Source organism: Lontra canadensis, unplaced genomic scaffold, assembly GCF_010015895.1.
Source record: "Lontra canadensis isolate GAN:19392208 unplaced genomic scaffold, GSC_riverotter_1.0 scaffold8, whole genome shotgun sequence".
In the NCBI taxonomy this organism is placed as follows: Eukaryota; Metazoa; Chordata; class Mammalia; order Carnivora; family Mustelidae; genus Lontra; species Lontra canadensis.
The window spans coordinates 13,808,552-13,832,587 of record NW_022631002.1 but is presented as its reverse complement, the minus strand read 5'-3'; the positions used below and the strand labels follow the sequence as shown (position 1 = coordinate 13,832,587).

Below are 24,036 nucleotides of genomic sequence, written 5' to 3'. Positions count from 1 at the left end.
CCCAATGAGGGGCTCAATCCCAGGACCCTGAGATCATGACCCAAGCTACAGGCAGAGGCTTAACCCACTGAGCCACCCAGGCACCCCTCCATTTTAATTTTTTGAAAGAATTTGAGGATTGATGTTAATTCTTCTTTAAATGTTTGGTAGAATTCACCCATGAAGCCATCTGGTCCTGGTCTTGTCTTTGTTGGGAAATTTTTGATTAGTCTCCTTATTTGTTAATAGTCTGTTCAGATTTTCTATTTTGTCTTTATTTAGGTTTAATAAGCTGTGTGTTTCTAGGAATTTATCCATTCTAAGCTGTCCAGTTTGTTGGCGTACAGTTTTTCGCAGTAGTCTCTTATAATCCTTTGTTCTTGTGATACCAGTGTTAATGTCTACTCTTTAATAATTTTATTTGAATCCTCTTTTTCTTGGTTTAGCCTAAAGGTTTATCAGTTTTGTTTGTCTTTCAAAATATTTTTATTTTTGTATATTCTATTTAACTTGTCTTTATTTCATTTATTTCTACTCTAATCTTTATTATTTACTTCCCTCTGCTAACTTTGGGCTTAGTTCTTTTTTTACTAGTTTCTTGAAGACCAAAGTTAGCTTGTTTAGTTGAGAGCTTTCTTTTTTTCATAAAATAGGTGTTTATTACTATAAAATGCCCTCTTTAGAACTGGTTTTGCTGCATCCCATAAGTTTGGTATGACATTTTTATGTGCATTTTTGTTTGTCTCAAGGTACTTTTTAATTTCCTAACTTGACCCATTGGCTGTTCAGAAGTGTGGTGTTGAATTTCCATGTGTTTGTGAATTTTCCAATTTGCATCCTGATTTTGATATTGATTTCTGATTTTATACATTGTGGTCAGAAAAAAAATACTTGATATATATGCTTTCAGTCTTCTTGAATTTGTGAAGACTTGCTTTGTGGCCCAATGTAGGATCTATCCTGGAGAATGTTCCAGGTATACTTGTGAAGAATGTATATTCTGGTTGAATGGAATATTCTACATATATCTTTTAGGTCCATCTGGCTCATAGTATTAACTTACTGATTTTCTGTCTAGACAGTCTATCCATTTTTGATAGTGGGGTATTGAAATCACCTACTGTTACCGTATTGCTATCTATTTCTTCTATCAGGTAACATTTACTTTACTTTGGTGTTCCAGGTTGGGTGCATATATATTTACAATTGTTTTGTCCTTTTTTTTTTTTTTTTAAAGATTTTATTTATTTATTTGACAGAGAGATCACAAGCAGGCAGAGAGGCAGGCATAGAGAGAGGAGGAAGCAGGCTCCCTGCTGAGCAGAGATCCCGATGCGGGGCTCGATCCCAGGACCCTGAGATCATGACCCGAGCCGAAGGCAGCGGCTTAACCCACTGAGCCACCCAGGCGCCCCTGTTTTGTCCTCTTTATGAAGTGAGCCCTGTATCACTTTATCATAAGTGACCTTCCCTGTCTGTTGTGACTGAGTTTCACTGAAATTCTGGGTTTTTTTTTATTTTGTATAGATTTTATTTATTTATGTGTCAGAGAGAGGGAGTACAAACCGGGGGAAAGGCATGCAGAGGGAGAGGGAGAAGCAGGCTCCCCGCTGAGCAAGGAGCCCAACATGGGACTTGATCCCAGGGATTGTGACCTGAGCTGAAGGCAGCCACTTAACCAACTGAGCCACCCAGGCACCCCTGAAATTCTGTTTTTTCTGTTATAAGTTAGAGCTACTTCTATTCTCTTTTGGTTGCCATTTGCATGGGATATTTTTTTTTTCCAAACCTTCAGTTTCAGCTTATGTGTGTACTTTAAAGTGAGTCTCTCATAGGCAGTATATTATTGGATCTTGTATTTTTACCATTCAGTCACTCTGTCTTTTGATTGAAGAATTTAATCTTTTGACATTTAATTATTGATAAGAACCTTCTATTGGCACTTTATTATTTTCTGATAGTTTTTTCAGTTCCTTTGTTCCTCTTTTATTCTTTTGGTATCTTTGTGATTTATATTTTTGTAGTGGTATGCTTTAATTCCCTTCCTTTCATTGTTTTGCATTTATTACAGATTTTGCTTTACTGTTATCATAAGGCTTATGTAAAATATTTTATAACATCTGTTTTAAGCTGAAAACAACTTAACTTTAATCACATAAAAAGCTCTACATTTGGAGGTGCCTGATTGGCTCAGTCAGTAGAGCATGCAACTCTTGATCTCAGGGTTGTGAGTTCAAGCCCCACACTGGGTGTAGAGATTATTTAAAAAAAAAATAAGATTGTTCTGCCTGTACATTAAAACAACAACAACAACAACCTCTGTGCTTTTACTTCTCCTTTCCTTGTGCTTTATGTAATTGATGTCCCATTGCCTTTCTTCCTATGCTGTCATTCACTGATGTATTATTATAGTGGTAGTTATTTTTAACACTACAGTCTTTAACTTTTATACTAAAGATAAAAGTGATTTACACACCACTACAGTAGTACCAAGCTCTGAATTGGACTATATATTTACCTTTACCTGTGAGTTTTATACTTTCATGTTGTCACACAGCCTCCTTTCCTTTCAGCTAAAAGAATTCCCTCTAGCATCCCTCGTAAGACCTGGTGGTGATAAACTCCCTAATCTTTTGTTTGTCTGGGGCTGATTTTAGCTCTCTTCACTTCTGAAGGACAGTTTTGTTGGGTATAGTGGTTTGGGTTGGCAAGTTTTGTTTTGTTTTTTTTCTTTCAAGTACTTTGAATATATCATTCTACTCCCTCTGGCCTGCAAGATCTCTGATGAGAAATCTGATAGCCTTTGGGGGTTTGTGTGTGTGTGTGTGTGTGTGTGTGTGTGTGTGTGTAAAGTTATTTTTTTTCTTTCTGTTTTCAGAATTTTCTGTTTTTGACTTTTAGCAGTTTGGTAAACAATAAAGTATCTCAGAGTAATCTTCTTTGGGTTGATCTGACTTGGGGTCCTTTGTGCTTCATGTACCAGATGTTTCTATTTTTAACCAAAATTTGGGACATTTTCAACTATTCATTTCTTTAAATAAGTTTTCTGCCTCTTTGTCTCTCCTCCTCCTCTGAGATTCCCATGATATGTATATTTTTCCTTTTGACAGTGTCCGGAAGTGACAGAGGCTTTGTTCACTCTTTGTCATTCATTTTTCTTTTTGTTCCTTGAACTGGCTAACTTCAAATGACCTCTCCTCAAGTTCACGGATTATTTCTTCTGCATGATCAAGTCTACTGTTGAAGCTTTGTATTGAATTTTTCAGTTCTACCATGGAATTATTCATCTCCAGAATTTCTCTTTAGTTCTTTTTTATGGTTTCTATTTGTTAAAATTACCATTTTGTCCCTGCATTGTTTCCCTGACTTCATTTATTTGTGTTCTCATGCTTTTCACTGAGTTTCTTTAAGAAGATTATTTTGATTTCTGAGGCAGTTCGCAGACCTCTGTATCTTTGGAGTCATTTAGTGGAACTTGAGGAGTTTCCTTTGATGGTGTCATGTTTGTCTGATCCTGATTCTCTGTGATCTATATAGTCTTGGATTGGTGTTCATGCATTTGAAGGAGCAAACACCTTTTCTAGTCTTTACAGACCAATTTTGGCAAGTAAAAACCTTCTTCTGTCAGTTCCCCAGGCTGATGAGTTACCTCCAGAATCTAAGTTGATCAGGGATGGAGTTAGGTCATTTGGCTGTGGTTATATCCACAGTGGGGTCCACAGTTTGTAGGCCTGTTACCAGGGGCTTGGATAGTGTGGATCTGGTCTCCTCTCTGGGTGGACAGGACTGACTGCAGAACCTTGTTCAGTGAGGCTGGCACCGGGACAAGGGTTGGAGTAGAACAGGCCTGTTACCAAATGCAAAAATGAGTGTGGCTCCCCCCAGATTTCTGGGAGGGCTCCTGCTGGGTCGCTGGGTGGGTCCCTGGGCAGGCAGGATGGGCCCTGGACTGTGGCTGAGAGGGACAGGAATGGAGTCCCCAGGCTGTTCAGTATCTATAGCCAGGACCAGTATCTACAGACCTGGTTCTGGAGGGATGGATGAGTGTGTCCCCCACCAGGATTGCTCCCTGACCATGGCTGGAATGGTCTGGAGGCAAGTTAGAAGTTTCAGGATCTGAAGTCAGACCAGGTTGGTAGGCTTATCTCCAGTCACATTGATAGGTGTGTCTCCCAGCTGGTCTCTGGACTAGCAGGACTGCTCATGGACTGTAGCCAAGAGGGGCTGGAGTCCAGTTAAAGGCCATTGCAGGATCTACAGACAGACCGAGTTTGGTGAGCTTACCTCCAGGGACTTTTGGACTGTGGCTGAGAGGGACTGGCACTCAGAACTAAGGTCTAAAGGCCTGTTATCTGAGACACAGGCAGAAGTGATTCCTGGGTCCCTTGGTGTATGGTGCTGTAGCCAAGTCCACAGGGGCAGAACTGTTTCTGGGTCTGTTATCAGGACCATAGGTGGTGAGTCTGTCATCTGGGCATGGACGTGCCTTCTCAGAATGGACTTTGTCAGTCTTGGACTCCACTGGGGTTTCACAGTTCCCTACCTTTGGATCCCAAGGCTCCCACAAAGGCACTTTCATCTGTGGATTACTGTTGCTGAGAGGAGACACAAGCAGGCCACCTCCTATTTCACTGTCATGCTGATGCCTTTCAGTTGATTTCTCCTGATTCATCTAGATCACCTATGTGTCCTTTACAAATGATGACCATTTCACTTCCTTATTTTTATGCTTATTTCATTTTCTTGCCTGGTTGCATTAACTAGAAAGTCCAAATATGTTTTTTTAAAATAGTGGTGAAAGTGTGCATTTTTTGTTACTAACTTAATAAGGCAGTTGTGAAAGTGGTTTCTTGTACTCTTTTTGTTAGGATTTATTGCTGATGGGAACTCCTTTCTTCTGGGCAATGTCCTGCTTCGTCAGATTCGCATCTCCTTCCAACTGGAGTGTCTCCCCAAGAGCAAGTGAAGTCATCTCCCCAAGGTCAGGAGGATACAGAGAACTATGGAGTAAACTGGGGCCTGCCTGATACAAACGTCACAAAATCAGAGAGCATTTGGCATTATCAGAATCAAGAGATAGCGGGGGGCTGTCCTGTCCAAGGGGAATTTGCCACCTACTCAGGAGGAGGGTATGTTGTGAGACTTGGGAGAAGCTCCCGTACTGCTATCAGGTGAGGAAGCCTAAGCCCTGGACAGGAGAACCAGGACACATCCCTTCTTAGGACAGTTACTGCTGCCATAATGGTGCTCAGTTGTCTGTGACACTTGTAGACACTTCTTTTCTTTTTTTTTTTTTTTTTAAGAGAAATCTGACCCCCCTCCAAGATCTTATTTATTTATTTATTTGTCAGAGAGACAGTACAAGCACAAGCAATGGGAGAGGCAGGCAGAGAGAGAAAGGAGCCCAGCGTGGGACTCAATCCCAGGACCCTGGGATAATGACCTGAGCCAAAGGCAGACGTTTAACCGACTGAGCCACCCCAGCGTCCCCCTTGTGGACACTTCTTAGACTTTTAAGGAAATGTACCTTTTAGTTTAAAAATTCCTTGTTCAACCTCAAACTACAGATATGTTTTGGTTTGGCATTTTGCCCAAACTCATTTTTTTTTTTTTTTTGGTCATCTGGGAAAACACCTTCCAATCTCAATTCTGGTATCCCTAGTTTAGGCAAACTATAATCTTTAAATTTAAGAGGAAGCATTGCCTTTCATGAGCCATAATCAATGCAAATATTCACAGTCAAATTTCCAGAGACTTTAGAGTGTTTTTGTATGTGTATGTGATAAGAATTTTTATCATTATATATGCAAAAGCTTAAATTACCTCTTCGTTTAAGTTTACAGCAAGAATTTGTTCAAAAACACGGGAAGTCTGCTTTTCCCTCTCCCTCGGCAGCTCCCCTGGCTTTCTCACACTCTCAAATAAGTAAAATCTTAAAAAATAAAGAGAAGCATTTAACATTTAGAAGTGGTGGAGTAATAGCGGTAGGTGTTAATTCTACCCTAGGTATTAAACACCAAATCCATTCTCTTGAACATTTAAACCTGATGTGAATGCTCTTATGAAAACTTTCATCTTTATGGACCTCTCAATTTCTATCTGTGTGAACTAATACTAGTGAAAGTTTGGGGATTAGTAATAGTACTCTGTAGGCAAACGATATTTGGGAATGTAGCTTTGCGACTGGCACGTGATATTGGAAATGCCAGGCCATTTTTCTCCTTTGCGGGATTGAATGGAGAAAGAAGCTGACCCTGTCGTTCTGTTTTCCCAGAGTTCTGCAGCATCTTGAACAGAGCCACTGGCTTGACCATTGCACCAAAAGCCTCTTTGTGGAATTTGTGGTCTTCAATGCTAATGTGAACCTGTTCTGTGTAGTGACCCTGATTTTGGAGTCCAACAATGCAGGTACAGAGGTCTCTTCTGTCCTGACCTGGGTATGTCAGGAGAAAGCTCAGTTTCTTTATTTTGTACCATTAAAAGACAGTATTTTAGTTAAAGTTATTATACATAATTTTAAAAGTCAAGTAATTCAAGGCAAAAATGAGCAGTCCTTTCTTCCTCCTCACCTCATTCCCCTTTCCCAGAGAAGGCTACCGCCTGCTTTTTTTTAACTGGTTCTTTGGAAAAAAATGTTTTTTAAAGATTTCAGTTATTTATTTGACAGAGAGAGACACAGCGAGAGAGGGAACACAAGCAGGGGGAGTGGAAAAGGGAGAAGCAGGCTTCCTGCTGAGCAGGGAGCCGGATGCGGGGCTTGATTCCAGGATCGTGGGATCATGATCTGAGCCAAAGGCGGATGCCTAACTGACTGAGTCACCCAGGCACCCCATGCTTATTACTTATTTCATGCATTTTCAGTTTTAGGTACTATTTCTTCCTATGATGCTGAGCATTTAACTTTCTTATACTCATACACAACACACACACACACTTTTCTCTTTCCATGTTCTCCAAATATAGTAATAATTTATGGTTAGTTTAATATTTCCATTATTGTGATTATCTAAATGATTTCTCAAAGATGAGCCATGTAATTGTATTATAGTTTCTTTTCTTCTACAACATTTTCCTTAGAGTTTATAATTAATTTCTTTTTTTTATTCCATTTGGTTGGTTTTGCATGAATCTATGATTGATTCACCTCCAAACTCCTCCTGAAGTAAAAATCTTTCTGTTCAAAAAGTATCAAGCAACCTATATTTTATCTTTTCAAAGATAAAAGGGCCTCTCTGGGGCCCTCCACCCTTTCGGTACAGTTCAGATTGGTTATTCTCTGGGTCTGCCATGCAATGCTCATCCTGGATTCTCCCTACAGTATCATTCTGGGGATGATCTTGACATCTCCCCTCTGTTGGATCTTCTTTCTCCTGGATCCCATGTTTTCCTCTCTGGGTTTACTTCCTCATTTTGCTGGAGCATATCCTCTGGGAAATTACTGAAAGCGTACAAAAGAAGTAAATTTTTTGAAGACTTCCAGGTCCAAAACTATTCTTACTCTGCCATCACACGTGATTGCTCATTATTCTGGATACAGTTGTTTTTACAGAATTTTGAAAAGTATAGTTCCATTGCCTTCTAGTTTCTCATGTTGTTAAGAAGTATGATGATGGGGACATCTGGGTGGCTCAGTGGGTTAAAGGTCTGCCTTTGGCTCAGGTCATGATATTGGGGTCCTGGGATCAAGCCCTGCTGGGGAGCCTGCTTCTCCTCTTTCATCCACCTGCCACTCTGCCTACTTGTGCTCTCTCTCTTTTTCAAATAAATAAATTTTTTAAAAAATGTATGATGCCCCCAATTCCCAAAAGTTTTTAGAATTTTCTTTCTCTTCCTGGTGAGTCCTTTAACCTGGAAATGTGTCCTTAGGTTCTGAGAAATTTTCTCACAGATTTCTATCAATTTTTTCTTTGTTTTCTTTGTTCTCTTTTTCTAGTATTCCTGGCATTTTGACATTGGGATGCCTAGACTGATCCTTTTCTTTCTTTATTTTTTTTTTTGCTTTTCCATCTTTTTCTTCTAGTTTCTGGGAGATAAATTTAACAAGTGGTTTGGAAGTTGAAGTATTCATCTTGATAATTTAATTTTCAAGAATTGTATTTGTCCTCAATATTTTTTTCATAGTATCCTGTTCTTTTATGGACATGGTATCCTCTCAACTCTCTGAGGATGTGACAGGCTTTGTTGTTTTTTTTTCTGCTCTTTCACTTTCTCTAATGCCTCTGAATTTCTTTTTTTATTTGTTTTGGTTTCCAGTTGTCAGTGTTGAGGTTCAATATGTGGCTGTTTTATCATATTGAAGACAGAGATAGTAAAAAGCAAATAAATGCTAGTTAGAAGCTCCCTGTTCATAGAAAGAGCTTGTCAGCTGTTCCTAATGTCTTTCTGGCAGTTTCACATACAAGGACCCTCCAAACCCCTGCTTTGAGGATGTCAGCCTTGTGGACTTCTCTGAGACTGTTGAGAAAAAGGACTGGGAGGCATCACCATGCAGTATAAAAACTTTCTCTTAGAGGTGCCTGGGTGGCTCAGTTGGTTAAGTGTCTCTTGATTTCAGCTCAGGTCATAATCTCAGGGTCAAAGATCCCCAAGTTGGCCTTTGCACTGAGCTTGGAGCCTGCTTAGGATTCTCTCTCTCCCTCTGCCCTTTCTCTGTTCATGAGCACACTTTGTCTCTCTCTTCGCTCTCAAAATAAAATTAAGAACTTTCTCTTAATTCTTTCCCAATAGACCACTACTTGCAAATAGACCTATTGTCCCTGATTTGGGATTCTCTCTAGTTCAACAATAGGAAATAAACCTTTAGTTTTAGTGGTGGAAGGCACGATGAGTAGCAAATACCTAGTTGTGAATGGTGAGGGAGGAAGTCTGGGATCTAACTGCTTATGTTCAGACTTGGGATGAATTCTATTTCCAGTTTCATCTGACCTTACCTTCAGAAGTATCTAATGCCAGCAATTTTCCAGCCTTTCTGGGCTTGCTTCTGGGTTTTCTACACAGCTGACTTTGCCTTTCCCTTTCTTGAATCTGTTATCGGTGTCATTCTTCTGTTTACTGGCTTCCAAGAGTTTGTTGCTATCATCTACACTCCTTTTCCTTCAGGTTTTTTTTTTTTATCCTGTCACTATCATTATAGTGGCATTTTATGAGATTAGAGAGACACTCATATATTCAGTTCCCCTACCTCTAACAGGAAGTCTGTCCTGATCAAACTTCCTCTTTATTCTGTTCCCAGAATCTGCCCACTAGTATCCTTCCATTTACCACCAGGTGTCACTTTTTTTTTTTTAAAGATTTTATTTATTTATTGGACAGAGAGAGAGAGATCACAAGTAGGCAGAGAGGCAGGCAGGCAGAGAGGAGGAAGCAGGTTCCCCACTGAGCAGCGAGCCCAGTGCGGGGCTCGATCCCAGGACCTAGAGATCATGACCTGAGCAGAAGCTTTAACCCACTGAGCCACCCAGGTGCCCCCAGGTGTCACTTCTGATCAGGAGTTTTATACTTAGACTTCTACACTTGTTCTAAATGAAGTATGAAGGCTTCCTATGGGTCTTCATAGGGTTTTTTATTGTTAGGAAGTACCAAGCCCCTCCCCCAACACACACACAAACTTCAAATAGGGCTGAAATAAACATGGGAAAGTCCCAGTCTTAAGATCAAACAATATGAAGTAGGAATTCCTTTTATTCTTAAATGTACTTTATACTACAAGGGGTACATCTTAATTCTAGTATTTTGGGGCTTTATGAAAATTTAAATTCACAAGACCTTTCATGATTTTAGAAGCAACCACCTCACTGTCCTTCTAGGTAGAATCTGAGGCTTTTTAGTCTATCCTTCTCTAAATGTGTGAGTATTCCCAGGATACTGTGAGTATTCATCGGGTATTAGGGCTTTACATAAATTTACTTTTAGAAAGTAACTACATTTGAAATGGCTCAAAGCACTATCATACTAATTTCTCAAAATGTATTTTAAATAGCTTTAAATTCCATCTTCCCCACGCTTCACATTGCAGTCCGCTCTCTACCAAACCTTATATGGAGAGGGGGTACAGAGTCCGTGTATCTCTGCACCTGTTCTCGCTCGACCAGAGCAACACCTGTTAACAGCTGTGAAGTCACAGACTGTGCCCTCAAGGTGGGATCACGAGTATATCTTCCCCTTCTACTGACTGGTGCAAACAGTGCATTTCTCCAGTAGTTATGCATGTGTGATCTGAGTTAATATCCCTGACAGATCTAGAGGAAATACCAAGCGAAGTGTAGAGGTTCGAGAACATTTGGAATAGATAATCCGGTGGGGCACCTGGGTGACTCAGTTGGTTAACTGTGTGGCTCTTGGTTTGGGCTCAGGTCATGATCTCAGGGTTGGGAGATTGTGCCTCACATCAGGCTCCAGGCTCAGCAGATTCTGCTTGGGATTATCTCCCTCTCTCTCTGCCCCTCCCCCCCCCTTCAAATAAAATCTAAAGAAAAAAAAAAAAGATAATCCAGCAATAGTTGCACTGATTTTAAAGAGTTTGAAAGGAAGAGGGCGTAAGTTTTGAAGACTCCTGACTCTAGGTGTTCTTTGCTGTTTTCAGGTGCGTTCTTCCCCTCACTGAAGCTGGACACTTTAACTTCCCTTCAGGCATCAAAGGAGGACTTTGCCTGGTCTCTCATCTCGCAAGTCATCTATTACCTACTAGTCTGTTACTATGCCTTTGTACAGGTGAGAAATTCTCAAGGTTGCCAGTGTTATCAAGGGAGCTCCACAATGTTATTACAAGAATTATGGCTATGACTTTGGTCCCTTCCAGAGCCTGAATTCAGCTAAAGGCTGACTGGCTTTCCATGAAGTAGCTCTGTAAGTTTTCAAGAGTGAAGGAATTAACTCTGTAAAAAGAATATTATTTTGGGGGCGCCTGGTTAGCTCAGTGGGTTAAGCCTCTGCCTTCAGCTCAGGTCATGATCTCAGGGTCCTGGGATCGAGCCCCACATCGGGTTTTCTGCTCAGCCGGGAGCCTTCTTCCTCCCCTCTCTCTCTCTGCCTACTTGTGATCTCTGTCAAATAAATAAATAAAATCTTAAAAAAAAGAATATTATTTTTTGTACGTTGTATTATCCCTCTATAAGCTAACAGCAAGAATTGAAAATCTGATGAACGGAGCAAGTACTCAGTACAAGTAGTGGCACCAAAACAGAATCCATCTTAAGACAACACATCTTACTTTCAGGCTTGATAACTAATTTGAAAACCATTTTAAATTTAAGCAACAGGAATGAAATAATGTGTATCCAATGCAGGTTAGAGAAAGCCGGCTTTTCTATAAGCAGCAGCTCTGAGTGACTACAGAGCAGCACCAAGACCATAACCCATCGTGTTCAAGTTGGATCTGACAAGGGCCCAGCTTAGTGTCTTGCCAGGGTTAAAATGCTTCATTAGGGAAAGACCTGGCTAATCCTCAAGGCAGGCAATAGTGACTGTGTGTCTCCTTTTAGGGTCATTGGCTGAAACAACAGAGGTGGAGGTTCTTCTCTAGGAAAAGAAACATTCTGGACGTGAGCATAATCCTCATTAGCTTTGTCCTCCTGGGTCTTGACATGGAGCGTACTTCTCTGCATAAGAAAAACATGGCACGATACCACTATGACCAGGACAGGTAAGACAGAGCCTGAGGAGCACAGGCTGTTCCTGTTCAATGTCTAAAGTTTCCCAATTGCGCACAAGTTTCTTTCAGACTCCCCTTCCTCTTCCGCTGCTCTATCAGACCTATGTTTGTATGATACCAGAGTCAAATACAGAACTCAGACCAATGTCCACAGTTGAGAAAACAATTAACAAGTAACCATATACTGCTCATCACATTGGAAAGCTCTCTGCTTTCATAATACTTAGGTATGTGTCTGTCAAAGGTAATGCATTTAAATTCCATATAGCAAGGACCTAGAATTAGTCATATTTTGCACACTGGCCAAAGAATAAAGCCTGAGGCATGACAAATGATCACCCTTTAAATAAAACCCAGTGCATTTTTTTTTTTAAACCAAAGGGGGTTGTTTTCTGGGTAGAGATGTCCATCCATTAGCTTATCCATACTGAAGAGATGTTCTGGTGCCCCTTTGGACACCTTCTGTGGTCTTTCCCATGGGGAAGAGCATCTATTTCCCAGACCACATATTGCAACGTGGTACTTTACTTTTTCAGTGGCCAACAGTGTGGACTGCTGATCTGTGTAATGAGAAAATATCCCAGGTCATCCTTAGAGGGCCATTTTTGCAGGGACAGAGTTTATATGGTGTTGACAGTTGAGGTCCATCTTGCTGCATGGCACTGTCTAGGTCTTAGACACTAAAAACAGTTGTGATCAAGAGCCAACTTGCTCTATCTATGGGAGTCTTTCCAAGTAACCTAGTTGCTGCAACACGAGATTATGTTTCTCACACAACACTCCTCCCTTCTAGTTTATCAATCATCTCTTTAAGATTTTGTCAAGCATAAGCACGGGAGTGGCAGGCAGAAGCAGGCTCCCTGTTGAGCAAGGAGCATGATGCAGAACTCCAGCCCAGGACTCTGGGATCATGACCTGAGCTGCAGGCAGACAGAAGCTTAACCGACTCAGCCACCCGGGTGTCCTTATCAATCATCTTTCTACTTTCAGCACTGTTAAACCTATTAGATCAATCACCCCCCAGAGAATACAGGATTAGAGTGCTACAGAAAACAGACTAGCATAATGACACATCTCATTAGGCTAACTCCTCTCCTTTTGAGAGGAGGGGTTTAACTCAAACCACAGCAGTAGAGGAGGCTGGCCTGGATTGGCGGGATGAGTCTGGAGTAATCTGCTAGAGGTTTTATTTCAGTATTTCTTCAGCTCTCCCAAGCAAATACACGGCCTTTTGCCAGTGCTCTCACATCCACAAGTACTGGAGGCCATGCTGGAGAGTTCTTGCATCAAGTATTTGACCTAATAGGACTGTCAGAGCTGCTGCACTCGAGCAGGGGAAGCAGTGGAGAAATGGATGGCATGCACTTCAGCGGTTAACTGTCACCCTTCCTTGGCACAGGTTCATCAGCTTCTACAAGGCAGTGAAAGTAAACCCAGCCATCATTCACCTCATGGGCTTCCTGGTTCTGTTGGCAACTATTCAGCTTTGGAACCTGCTGCACCATAACCTCAGGCTGCAGGTCATCGGGAGGACACTTGGCAAAGCCTGGGACAAGGTGGTGGGCTTCTTGCTGGTCATCCTGATCCTGCTCACAGGCTGTGCCACTGCTGTAAGCCCTCATTCCCCAAAGCTGTGGCCTTGGAATCACATTGCTTTCCAAGAAAGCACTATACGGCAAACCATCAGTTCAAGTTGGCAATGAATTTTGGAAAAAAAAGAGTATGAAAACTGGTTTTTAGTTGTAGTTCCACACTTCACCAGGAGTATGGCTTAAAATCAGACATCTGTCTTCTCTCCTCAAATTTAGCTCACAGCGTGATGTGAAGGCCAAATAATCAATATGAACATGCTATGTAACTATAAAATAATTTTAAGGCATTGTGATTTGAATGGCCACTAAGGCACGTCTATGATTTCCATCCCCTTTGGTCCTGTGTTGGCTCCTTATGAAGCCAGGAGGGAAAGAACTGACATCAGCCCTACTGCTGTCTGTCCTCTGATTAGTCTTTCTCCTTTTCAGTTTAACCTGCTGTTTGGTTGGAGCATCTCTGACTACCGAACTTTCTTCAGCTCAGCAGTGACTGTTGTTGGCCTCCTACTGGGAATCTCTCATCCAGAGGAGGTAAAAACCCCCATCCTGGCTTCCCTGCAGGATTCTATTTTGTCTACAAGGCAAGAATTGCTTACAATAGCAGCCCCTTCTGTGCCACTGCACACTGGAAAAGAAGAGTGTAGATCCTCTGCCTTCCCATTCTGTGGTGCTACCTATGCATTCAACGTTGGGCTATTACTTTCAGAGATATGTCCCTTTTTCAAGCACCTAATTCCAATTTCTTCACTTCTTAATCTTATTGCCAGGACGCTGGGCCTGAATTTAGGTTCTCGTCACCTAGCCAGATTAATATTTGCTGCTTCTTTCTCAGTAGCCCTTTGAAGTATATAATGAAAGTGCCTTCTAAAAAAATTAAGGAGGTACAATTCCAGAACAAAAGCCACAATATTTCTGTTCATTATTCTCCCTCAAGAACTCCCAACACAAATCCCTATCCTATATAAAAGAAACAGGAAACCCAGATCAGGATTTGGAGCCCTAGCATATATAGATTTGATCAAGACAGAAAGAAAAACTATAATTTACATTAGTGAAATTGTAAAGATCTCCATGAAGTTTAACCTTCTGAAAATCTAGAACTCAAATGGGCAAGTTTACATAGTTTCTTAACATAGTTCCTAATGTGGGAAGTTCTCATCTAAGATCTGAGAAAGACCTGTTATGGTTCTGGGTTCAACCGGGGAATGAAACCTTCACCCATGGAACACTTTATATACTAAGACACTTAAGGAAATAATAAAACAATGAGCTTTTGCTAACACCTTTTTGTCTTTAAAAAAAAAAAAAAAAAAGCCTTCTCTAATAATATAATGTGAAGGGAAAATGGAGTATACTTACTGGGAAAAGTTTTGTATCACAAAGATGGTGAAAGTTGTCTGGTTGACCTAGAGTAGCTATAATTAAGCAGTATCTGATCATACAGATGTCCATCACAGTGATATTTATTGTAAACATTCATCCTCTTAAGTTGTTGGGACTGTTTTTTATGTTGTTGTTGTTGATTTGTTTTTAATAGTACCCTAGTGGCAACAGTGAATAAGCCAATACCAAGGGAAAATAGACATTTGTTAAAATGAACACATAAACTAAAATACTCTTACAGAAACTACCATAGTCCCTGTATTTGAGAATGATCACTTCACGCTGAAAAGTAAAGAATGGCAAAACCCAGTACTTACTTTTAAAATATAACACCCGAAAAAAAAAAAAAAAAAGCCAGTTTTTTATGGTTAACTTCTTAAATTTTATTGGAATGCTCCTTTGTTTATAGAGGTTCTTAGAATGGCAGAGACAGTTTTTATGATTTCTGATGTTATTCTTTCAATGTGCTTTTGCTACTCTTTCAAGCTTCCATGCTTAGATATATTTTCCAGAGCTGCCAAAACTCGCATGGGCTTTGAATCACTTATAATTCTACTGGGACTTACCTGTTTTCTGGTGAAAGCAGAAGTCAATTATCTTAAGTCAATTATCTTTATACCCATTAAGTCTGTCATTCATATTCTTCTGTCCACTCAAAAGCATTTTCCTTTTTATCTGCTTCTCTCCCTACTGTCTACCAAATATTTTATGTGAATATATCGCAAACATTATAGTATATAACTTCTACTTTAAAAATATGTTAAACTGTCAGTGTTTAAAATCAAAACATTGTATTGTCCCTTTCCAGGTTATTGCTTTAGACCCAATCCTGGGATCCTTTCTGATTCTCACCAGTGTCTTCCTGATGCTACTTGTGATCATTAACCTTTTTGTTTTGGTGATTCTCATGGCCTTTGGTAAAGAAAGAAAATCCCTTAAGAGAGGAAGGTAACACTGACTCGGTAAGTGAAATATAAACGTGTCATGATTTTAGCCTTATAAAAACTCAACTGTTGCTGCTCCTGAGATCACAGACTGACCTAATGCACAGAACCAGCTCAGTCCCTTCATTATCTCCATAGCTCGGGCAACCATTTTAACAGAACGCCCAGTTTATAGGACATCCACAGTCTTCTAAATAGCTGTTCCTCAACTGTGATGTAGCAGAAACGCTCCAATGCCTGACAGTAGATCATTACAGGAACAGTATGTTTACCATTAATCCTAGTTTTTAAATCTTTTGGTCCATGTCCCCTCTCAACAATGGCATCAATTTTAATTCCCTCACTTTTCTCCTTTTGTGTAGGAGACAACTTTGAAAGAAGCTGAACGGATAGAGATGGTGCTACAGAAACTCGCCAGTTTACTAAGAATCCAGCGGCACCAGGACATGTGAGCAAACAGCCATGACAGCAGCGGGCAGTAACACTGCGGCTTTAAAAGATGGACTATCTCGGGCGCCTGGGTGACTCGGTCGGTTAAGTGTCTGCCTTGAGCTCAAGTCATGATCCCAGGTCCTGGGATTGAGCTCATCTGGCTCCCTGCTAAGTGGAGAGCTCTCTTCACCTCTCCCTACCTTTGTAGGGTATAGTTTAGGAAATTACTGGTTTAATACACTGTTAATCTTGTAGTCACTGAGGAGTCAAAGTCTCCTTGGCAGCGGGTTCTTGGGTTTACGGACCGCCGTCAGGAAGGGGTTTACACCACGAGAGCGATACAGGGTAATCCAGCTCTGCGGCCAAAAAGCAAGAAACAATCACCACCACTGTTTTCAGCATGGCTGTAGGAAATACATAGGAGTCAGAGTTGAGCTCACTGCAGCTCATTAAAATCAAAGATATAAGTGTGAGGTTTGGCTAACGGGCAGCCCTGTTCCCAAGGACTAAACAAGCAAACTCAAAAATGTTCCCCGGGCTTAAATACAGAACTAGAAATGGACTGGACTCGCTGCTGCTTCAGACGTACACATTACCCAAGGAACCAAAGGTAAGCTCTGGATTATGCCCAGCATGGGTCACTTACTTAAAATACTCTCCACTAAAATCCAAATTTGTACCTCCTCACTTGACCAAACAAGTGGAGAAAGCAGGGCACAGAACTTTTAACTTTATTATCAGCTACTGAGCTATGAGATACAAACCAATCAAAAACATTAAAGTTGGTTGAAACAGGTGTGTACATGTACACTACACAGAAGCCAGCATCTTGTCTTCTGATCCCAGAGCCATCCCTCCAGGGAAGGGTGGCTGCAGCTAGGGGGTAAAGGAACACGTTAAGTTACAATAGTAAAGAGTCTCATCCACCCAGGAAAGTAGTCAACAACCACAGCCACATGTTTTATGGGCACCAAAAACTTATCTAAAATCAGTTTTTAAAGGTTCTCTTAATCATAAAGTTTTCAAATGAAAACAGGAACCCCTCTTCTCCTGTAGGCATTCCAGCTCACTACCCAAGAGATTTGAGTACTTCTATTAAGGCAACTGGAAGCCCACCTCAGCCTTGAATGGTGACTCTGCCCGGTATGTGACCTGTCCTTCGTTTGCCAGTAAATGCAATCCAACAGAACATGCTATGGGGAAAAACAGGAATTTATGCAGTGCTGCCCTCTGGTAAAAGGGGAACACAGCACTCAAAGCAAAAGGCCACGGAGGGCTCCCTGAGAATCCAGTAGAACTAAGAGAAGCTTTCAACTTTCCAAATTAACTTCGCAACTGGATCCAGGTAGGACAGTGCCCGGCAGCAAGGAGTAGTGTATATGCCAATGAGCGGACCCAGCTTCCGGGAACTATTACAGTGGCGTCCAGAGTCAGTCTCTCCCATTCATAGCACACCTTTGCTTTGATTCTTGCTCACCAAAAATCCCTCTGTACAGAGGGGTTTGTTTCTAAGTCTAGAACTTCAGCACCGAGCTGAGAGACTTCATGAAATATTCTTCTGTGTCCAGCCATCTTTGGCAGCTCTCCTCATAATGCTTTCACCTTCTCACTCCCCTGTGGAGGGACACAGAAGCCAGAGTCTTCTCTGTGATGGGAGAAGGTGATGGGAGAAGCTGGGCTCACACTCACGGGAGCTGGACAAAACCAGCGGCCCAGAGTCCGATGCTCTGGCCTCATAGTCGCTAATCATTAGTCTCTTAGTAGCAGTAGAGAACTGGAAAGCAGCAGAATTTAGAGCAGGAGAGCCCAGAGGAAGAATGTACTCAGTGATGGTTAAGAGATGAAAAAGAATTTCATGGAGATTATTACAAGGAGAAACAGCTCAGTCTCAAATCTCAAAGCCTGCAGGTTGCCTGGTTTAAGAGACCTAGGTTTTCTTTTTCAACTCCTCAAATCTCCGGGACAGATCATCAAAGTCAATGTCCTCGGATGCTGAGGTGTTGGCACCAGCAGATGCAGTTGGTAGTGTGTCTGGCACAGATGGCAACTCCGGTAGTACAAAGTTGTCGTAGGTATCCGTGGGTCGGGAAGGGGGCTTTGCAGAGGCTTCTGGCTTGGGCCCAGGACCTAATTAAATTAGGGTAAGCAGCACAGTGTTACAAACACTAGAGAAAAGTGGCTCAGATCCTCAAAGCCCACAATCCCCTTTGGCAGAAACAATGAAAATACAGGAGACAACACTGGTTTTTAGAAAATGATTAATAGTTCTAAAGACCAATAAAAATTTCCAGGACAATACCTACATTTCCTTAATGGAGCTGAATCCTATCTGTTTTACTTTTCCATGGTGAGAAAAGATTAAAGGGAAATTCTAAGTGTGGTACCTGGGATTAGGTACACAGAGCATTCGCTCAGATTCCCCTTTCGCAAAGATCTGCTACTAAAATTCTGTTGGAATGAGCCACTCTCTGTGGCTTAGGGGGAAATTTTTTTAAAAGATTTCATTCATTTATTTGACACAGACAGTGAGAAAGGGAACACAAGCAGGGGCGTAGGAGAGGGAGAAGCAGGCTTCCCGCCAGGCAGGGAGCCCAATGTGGGGCTTGATCCTAAACCCAGGAATCATGACCTGAGCTGAAGGCAGACTCTTAACGACTGAGCCACCCAGGTGCCCCATGGGGGAATAATTTATTAAAAATGTTTATGTCCTTAACTGTTTCATGTAATTGGATCTGAATTACCAGTCTTCCATTTTGTATTTTACAAAATCATCCCCCCATCTCTACCTACTGTACGTTTCCATTTCTAAGTTCTAGAAAAGGCAAACCTCAACTAGTTTTAGAAAACAAGAACAGTGAGGTCCCTGAGTGGCTCAGTCAGTGGAGTATCTGACTCTTGGTTTTGGCTCTGGTCATGATCTCCGGGTCATGGGATTTAGCCCCATGTCAGGCCCCATGCTGAGAGAGGACTCTGACTGAGATTCTTTCCCTCCCCCACCCTATGCACACACATGTTCTCTTTCTCTTTCTAAAGATAAAAATCTTTAAAAAAGAAGGGGGGGTACCTGGGTGGCTCAGTTGTTAAGCGTCTGCCTTTGGCTCAGGTCATGATCCCAGGGTCCTGGGAATGAGCCCCGTGTTGGACTTCCTGCTCAGCAGGAAGCCTGCTTCTCCCTCTCCCACCCTCCCACTTGTATTTACTCTCTCACAAATAAAATCTTGAAAGAAAGAAAAGAAAAGAATATTGTTTGCCTCCAAAGCAGAGTGTGAACTGATGGAGTTGACTGGAAAGGAACATAAGGGAACTTTCTGGGGTGATGGAAATGTTCTACACCAGTTTTACTGAGATTGTTGTTTATATAAAATTAAAACTCATCAAAATATACCTCAATAAAACAACTATCTCCAATTTAAAAAGTATCCCCCTACCCCAACCCTAGTTTCCATAGTCCTGGTAATGTTTTATTTTTTTGAGCACACGACCACAGGAGCATGCTTGTTCTCTGAAAATTCACTGAACTATTCATTTATGGTTTTATCTACTGCCCCCTCTTTAATGATCAAGTTAAAAAATATGTTATGTATACCTAGATAGAAAGATAGCCAGATGGATTGAATGATCAATCTCTTTTGGTATTTCTAGGTACAATGGAAACTGAAGTAGCAGGAACATGAAGAACTTGAAGTTGGAAGAAAAACTCTAACAGAAAGATACTGTCTTTTTGGACAAGGGAAATCCTAAGTTCTATCTGAACCTACTACACACTGCAGAGGACAGGGCATGTGGGTAAAATGCCACAAACATGAACACTAATTCTGAGCAGTAATGAGAAAACAGTAAAGAGTTCAGCACTGAGGGTTTCTGATTCATACTCACCAACAATCTGTGCAGAAGAGACATTCTTATCAGCATTAATGTCATCAACCTGAAATACAAAGATTGTTACTAGGGGAGAAAGCAACAGCATTACTGGACAAAGTACTCATACTGGTATAAGCCCCTGTGTTTTCCAAAAGCTAAGCTGCTCAGCAGAAGCAACAGAACCTGCTCCAAAGAAACTGCCCCTCCACCCCCTGTACTCCTTCCTTCTCTTCCAATCAGATTCCATGTTAAACTCTTAACCACCAGGCAGAGAAAAAGAAAATTCTTACCACACCATAACACCTCTCTTTGATACCTTCACCTTCTGGGCAGAGAGAAAGCACTAACCCACTGAACGCATCTCCAAGAACCAAGTCCTCAAATACTGAAGATCTTCTACCTCATTCCTAGAAACAGTTGTGGGCAATGCTTCAATGCATGCAAGAGCGAAACATAAGAAAACCCAGGCCCAAGGGAAAACCAAAGGAAAGAAAACTAAAGTTCAGGAACAGGGGGATCTCACAGCAAACGCTCTACCAATTTGTTTTCTCTGTGTCTCAAAAGGCACATAGTAGCTGAGGAAACAAGGCTGACAGAAAAGGAGCCCTCTAATTCTGAATCAAAGCTGTGCAATCACCAACAATTCAACTCAAGGCATGATTACCATATTTATAACAAGTTTCATCTATAAGATGAAAATGTAAAATTAATGCTACAGACTGAAATACATTAACTGGACACTTCAGTTAAAAACAAATCTGGCCACCACTCCTTTACACAGTGCTGAATTTATAAAACTGTATTTTACTTATTATGATAATCTAGCAACAAGACTATACCAGCTCAATACAATTCTCTGCCTCGTTAGTTAAAAAACAACAAAAAAAACCCCAAAGACTAAGTAAGTGCCCTACTAGAACTTTCTAAAAGATCAGCTCCTTCCTGATTCCTGGCTTAATTGCAAACAAAGCATTGCCACCAATGATGCCACCACTGCCACCACCGCCGCCCCATTTCCAGGGTAATGTTAAAGCAACACAAAAATCCAAAGCAAGAGCAATGCCGTAACTAGGAATTGATCAAAACTTTGCCTTCCCTGTGGCCATTATTTTGCTCTCTCTTCATGGGATTCACTCTCCTGCTGCTTACAAAAGAGGTTCAAGCACTTACAGATTCATACGATGGGGGAGTTGCTGGTATCTGAGGTGGATGGATATTGGGAAAAGCCTGATAAGTCCCCACTGGCAATCCATTGAAATCCGACTGCAAGTGAAGAAAGGCGAGATGAGACACAGCCCTATTTTGCAATTTCTGAGATTTGTGTATGGTAAAGGAGAAATACCTACACATATTCAATGTGAATATTCAAGATCTATCTTCAGTATGTATATTATTCAAAACCTCAAGAGAGAAAAAAATGCCCAGGATTCCAGATTTTTAAAGATCTATAGCCAAAGACTAGTCTTCAAATTACTAATCAACTGCTTTGATGTCTACAAGGGAAGATTCTAATCAGACCTTCCTATTACTAGTAATGACCTTTACCTTCTTGTCTACACAGGCTTTTCTACCTGGTAATAAGTAGTAGTCATTTTTGGAAAGAACTGCTAGTATGCCTATAACAGATCCCAAAGGTATTCCATAAACCTACAAGAAAAAGTTTCTCTAGCGTCATCTCTATTTTCCCACATCATTAACAAGACTTTCTCCAAATCCTACTATTTTTTCCACAAGATAATCACTAATACCAAATGTTCCTACTTCAGAATCTTCTTGACAACCTACAACTCTTTTGAGTGTATTCATACATCCAATGTGTCAGCTTCTGTTACATTTTCCACAGTTTACACCCATGCTTCTATGAATACTTACTGGTCCCTTTGGAAGTGGGTAGGAGAAAGGAGTACTTGGAGAGGGCATGGGCATAGGCATGGGCATAGGCACTGGTACTGTTCCATCAGGTCCACCAATTGGTGCTGCGAAACCACCTCCTCCTCCTCTTCCGGGGCCCCCTTTCTTCACATCATCTGTGAATCCAACATCAATAAGATCTGTCTCTACCCCAGGAGGAGCTTCTGCCTGAGAAGAAGAGGAAAAACCCATATCATTAACCCACACTGCAGGTCAGGTTCCCCCAGTAGACGACTCTGAGATGGAGACCAGTGTGGAGGAAGCTTACTGGCCTAATCCCTTGGGATAAAGACCTGTGGGGAAGTGAAGGAAGCAGGGATGGGCTGCCATACAGTCACAACAACTCCTAATTCCTTAAGGAGCTCTGCAGCTGCAATGGACCTGTAACAGGTACCCCTGACTGGGACAGTCCTTAAAACCCAGTTACTGAATACAGGCTGTCCCAGAGGTCAACTTTGGATGAAGCAGCTTTCTTCTGAGGGCCACTGCTGGAGTGTATGAGCCACTAGTCATCAATATTTTCAAGAGCTGGGGAAATAAATGCTTTTATCCTTAAGTGTATATATCTGGGATGGGCATGAGTTGTCTGAGCAGCACACCAAAGAACCCACTACAACCCACTGATCTTAACTGAATCATTACTATTTGTATACTTGCCCCCCCTTACACTGTAAACCTCTTCAGGACAGTGATCTTGTTTTTATCTCTGTATTCTCAGCTTTCTGTGCACTGCCTAACACAGCACAGCAGGCACCTAACAATTAGTTTCGGAATCCATTTAGGGTCTTGGGGCACTTCTTGCTTCAATTCCTTGAACTTCATCGAAAAGCAGCAATAGTGCCATTTTTGTATTTGCATCAAGGTTTGTACCTTTTCTAAGTGCTTTCCAGTCATTCATCTCATTTGATCTTCAAATACTCTTCGAGAAATGCAGGCATATTTATCATTACCCAAAAAAAGCACTAAGTGGACAAAGGCTTAATCTCCCACACACAAACTTGAGCACAAAGAACATGGTTATTTTTTAAGAAAGTGATATCCAGAGATTCATCTCCCCCTCTGTACTCTGTAAGACTATACTTACCATGACCACAGAGTCAGGCTCATAGGGCACATTGTAGTTCTTGGCAATTTCAATCAGGTATCTCTCCACCAGGATTTTAGGTGGGGCTTCCACACTCAGTTTGTGCATTAGCTGTTAGTAAAAGACCCAGGGTTAAAATATATGCCAATTAGCCTAGGTCTAACCTGACTCACTTTTAAACTCTGTTCCTCTTATTTTACAGGTATATTGAGAAAAAAGGAGGTTCTGACCAGTTAAATGATTTTTTTCACTCATGAAGCATTATTACAAACCCATGCCCCTCGCATGGTCTCGGGTTACACATGACACAGGTGTTGGTAAGACTGATAATGCCACCTTCCACATCTGAATTCATCCACTCTTCATCACCTCACTTCAACCTCCACAAATCACAAAGGGCACAAAGAACTGGGGGCATCACAATCAGAAGTCGAGGGAAGAGGTAAGGAGTTGACTGCACTACCAGACTGAGAGCCTTCTCACCCTCACTATAAATATGCAGCCCTAGACTAACTCAGCCATACAGTAAGACCCACTACAATCAGTGCAAGAGAACATGCCCACACCCTGCCTACTCCATCTTGTTTAACAAGTACGTTCATTACCCTGTCATTCACAGTTCCAATCTGGTTGGTCCTACATAACTTGCCATATTCCTTGCTATACTTGGCACAGAGCTGATCAGCAACCTACAGAGAGAAAAGAACAGTAAATGAGGGTACAAACCATTCTTACAGACTGCTTCAAGCTTCCTATCAACAGTAACCATGCTTCTATTACAGGATTTCAAAAAAAGTGGGGCCTGTAAAACTTTAGGGATACGTATTAATTCATATTTATCTACCCATCCACTGAGCTATAACTATGTGCCATATTCTATCATAAACATTATGACAGATGCTATAATACAATTAAAAAAGACACTGTTCGTACTCTTACAGTCTTATAATCTCTGAGGAAAGCAGTCATTTATCACACAAAGATATAAATGCAGTGTGACGCCTGGGTGGCTCAGTGGGTTAAGACTCTGCCTTCAGCTCGGGTCATGATCTCAGGGTCCTGGGATCGAGCCTCACGTCGGGGTCTCTGTTCAGCAGGGAGCCTGCTCCCCCACCCCCCCGCCTGCCTCTCTGCCTACTTGTGATCTGTCAAATAAATAAAATATTAAAAAAAAAAAACAAAAAAATGCAGCCATAGTAA

At 41.4% G+C, this 24,036-nt stretch overlaps 2 protein-coding genes across 7 annotated transcripts in view; one reads left to right on the top strand and one right to left on the bottom strand.

The window, feature by feature from the left end:
* PKD1L3 (polycystin 1 like 3, transient receptor potential channel interacting) overlaps positions 1–15,923 on the top strand; it is a 52,008-nt gene extending 36,085 nt beyond the window's left edge. The window contains 10 exon segments of the mRNA XM_032853712.1: positions 2,881–2,887; positions 4,848–4,912; positions 4,915–5,150; positions 6,254–6,387; positions 10,562–10,689; positions 11,460–11,620; positions 13,029–13,239; positions 13,651–13,752; positions 15,413–15,552; positions 15,911–15,923. Coding sequence (XP_032709603.1) covers positions 2,881–2,887; positions 4,848–4,912; positions 4,915–5,150; positions 6,254–6,387; positions 10,562–10,689; positions 11,460–11,620; positions 13,029–13,239; positions 13,651–13,752; positions 15,413–15,552; positions 15,911–15,923 — 1,197 coding nt within the window.
* Positions 15,924–16,690: 767 nt separating this feature from the next.
* Positions 16,691–24,036, bottom strand: part of IST1 (IST1 factor associated with ESCRT-III) — a 33,366-nt gene continuing 26,020 nt past the window's right edge. For 3 of the 6 annotated variants that reach the window (XM_032854037.1, XM_032854036.1, XM_032854042.1), the window contains exons 5-10: positions 23,442–23,525; positions 22,837–22,947; positions 21,714–21,920; positions 21,012–21,104; positions 19,857–19,905; positions 16,691–18,107 (exon numbers count right to left, since the gene is read on the bottom strand). In XM_032854037.1, the coding sequence (XP_032709928.1) occupies positions 17,908–18,107; positions 19,857–19,905; positions 21,012–21,104; positions 21,714–21,920; positions 22,837–22,947; positions 23,442–23,525 (744 nt within the window). In that variant the 3' untranslated portion in view covers positions 16,691–17,907. The remainder of the gene's footprint in view (positions 18,108–19,856; positions 19,906–21,011; positions 21,105–21,713; positions 21,921–22,836; positions 22,948–23,441; positions 23,526–24,036) is intronic. The other 3 variants (XM_032854038.1, XM_032854041.1, XM_032854039.1) reach the window with 3 other exon arrangements.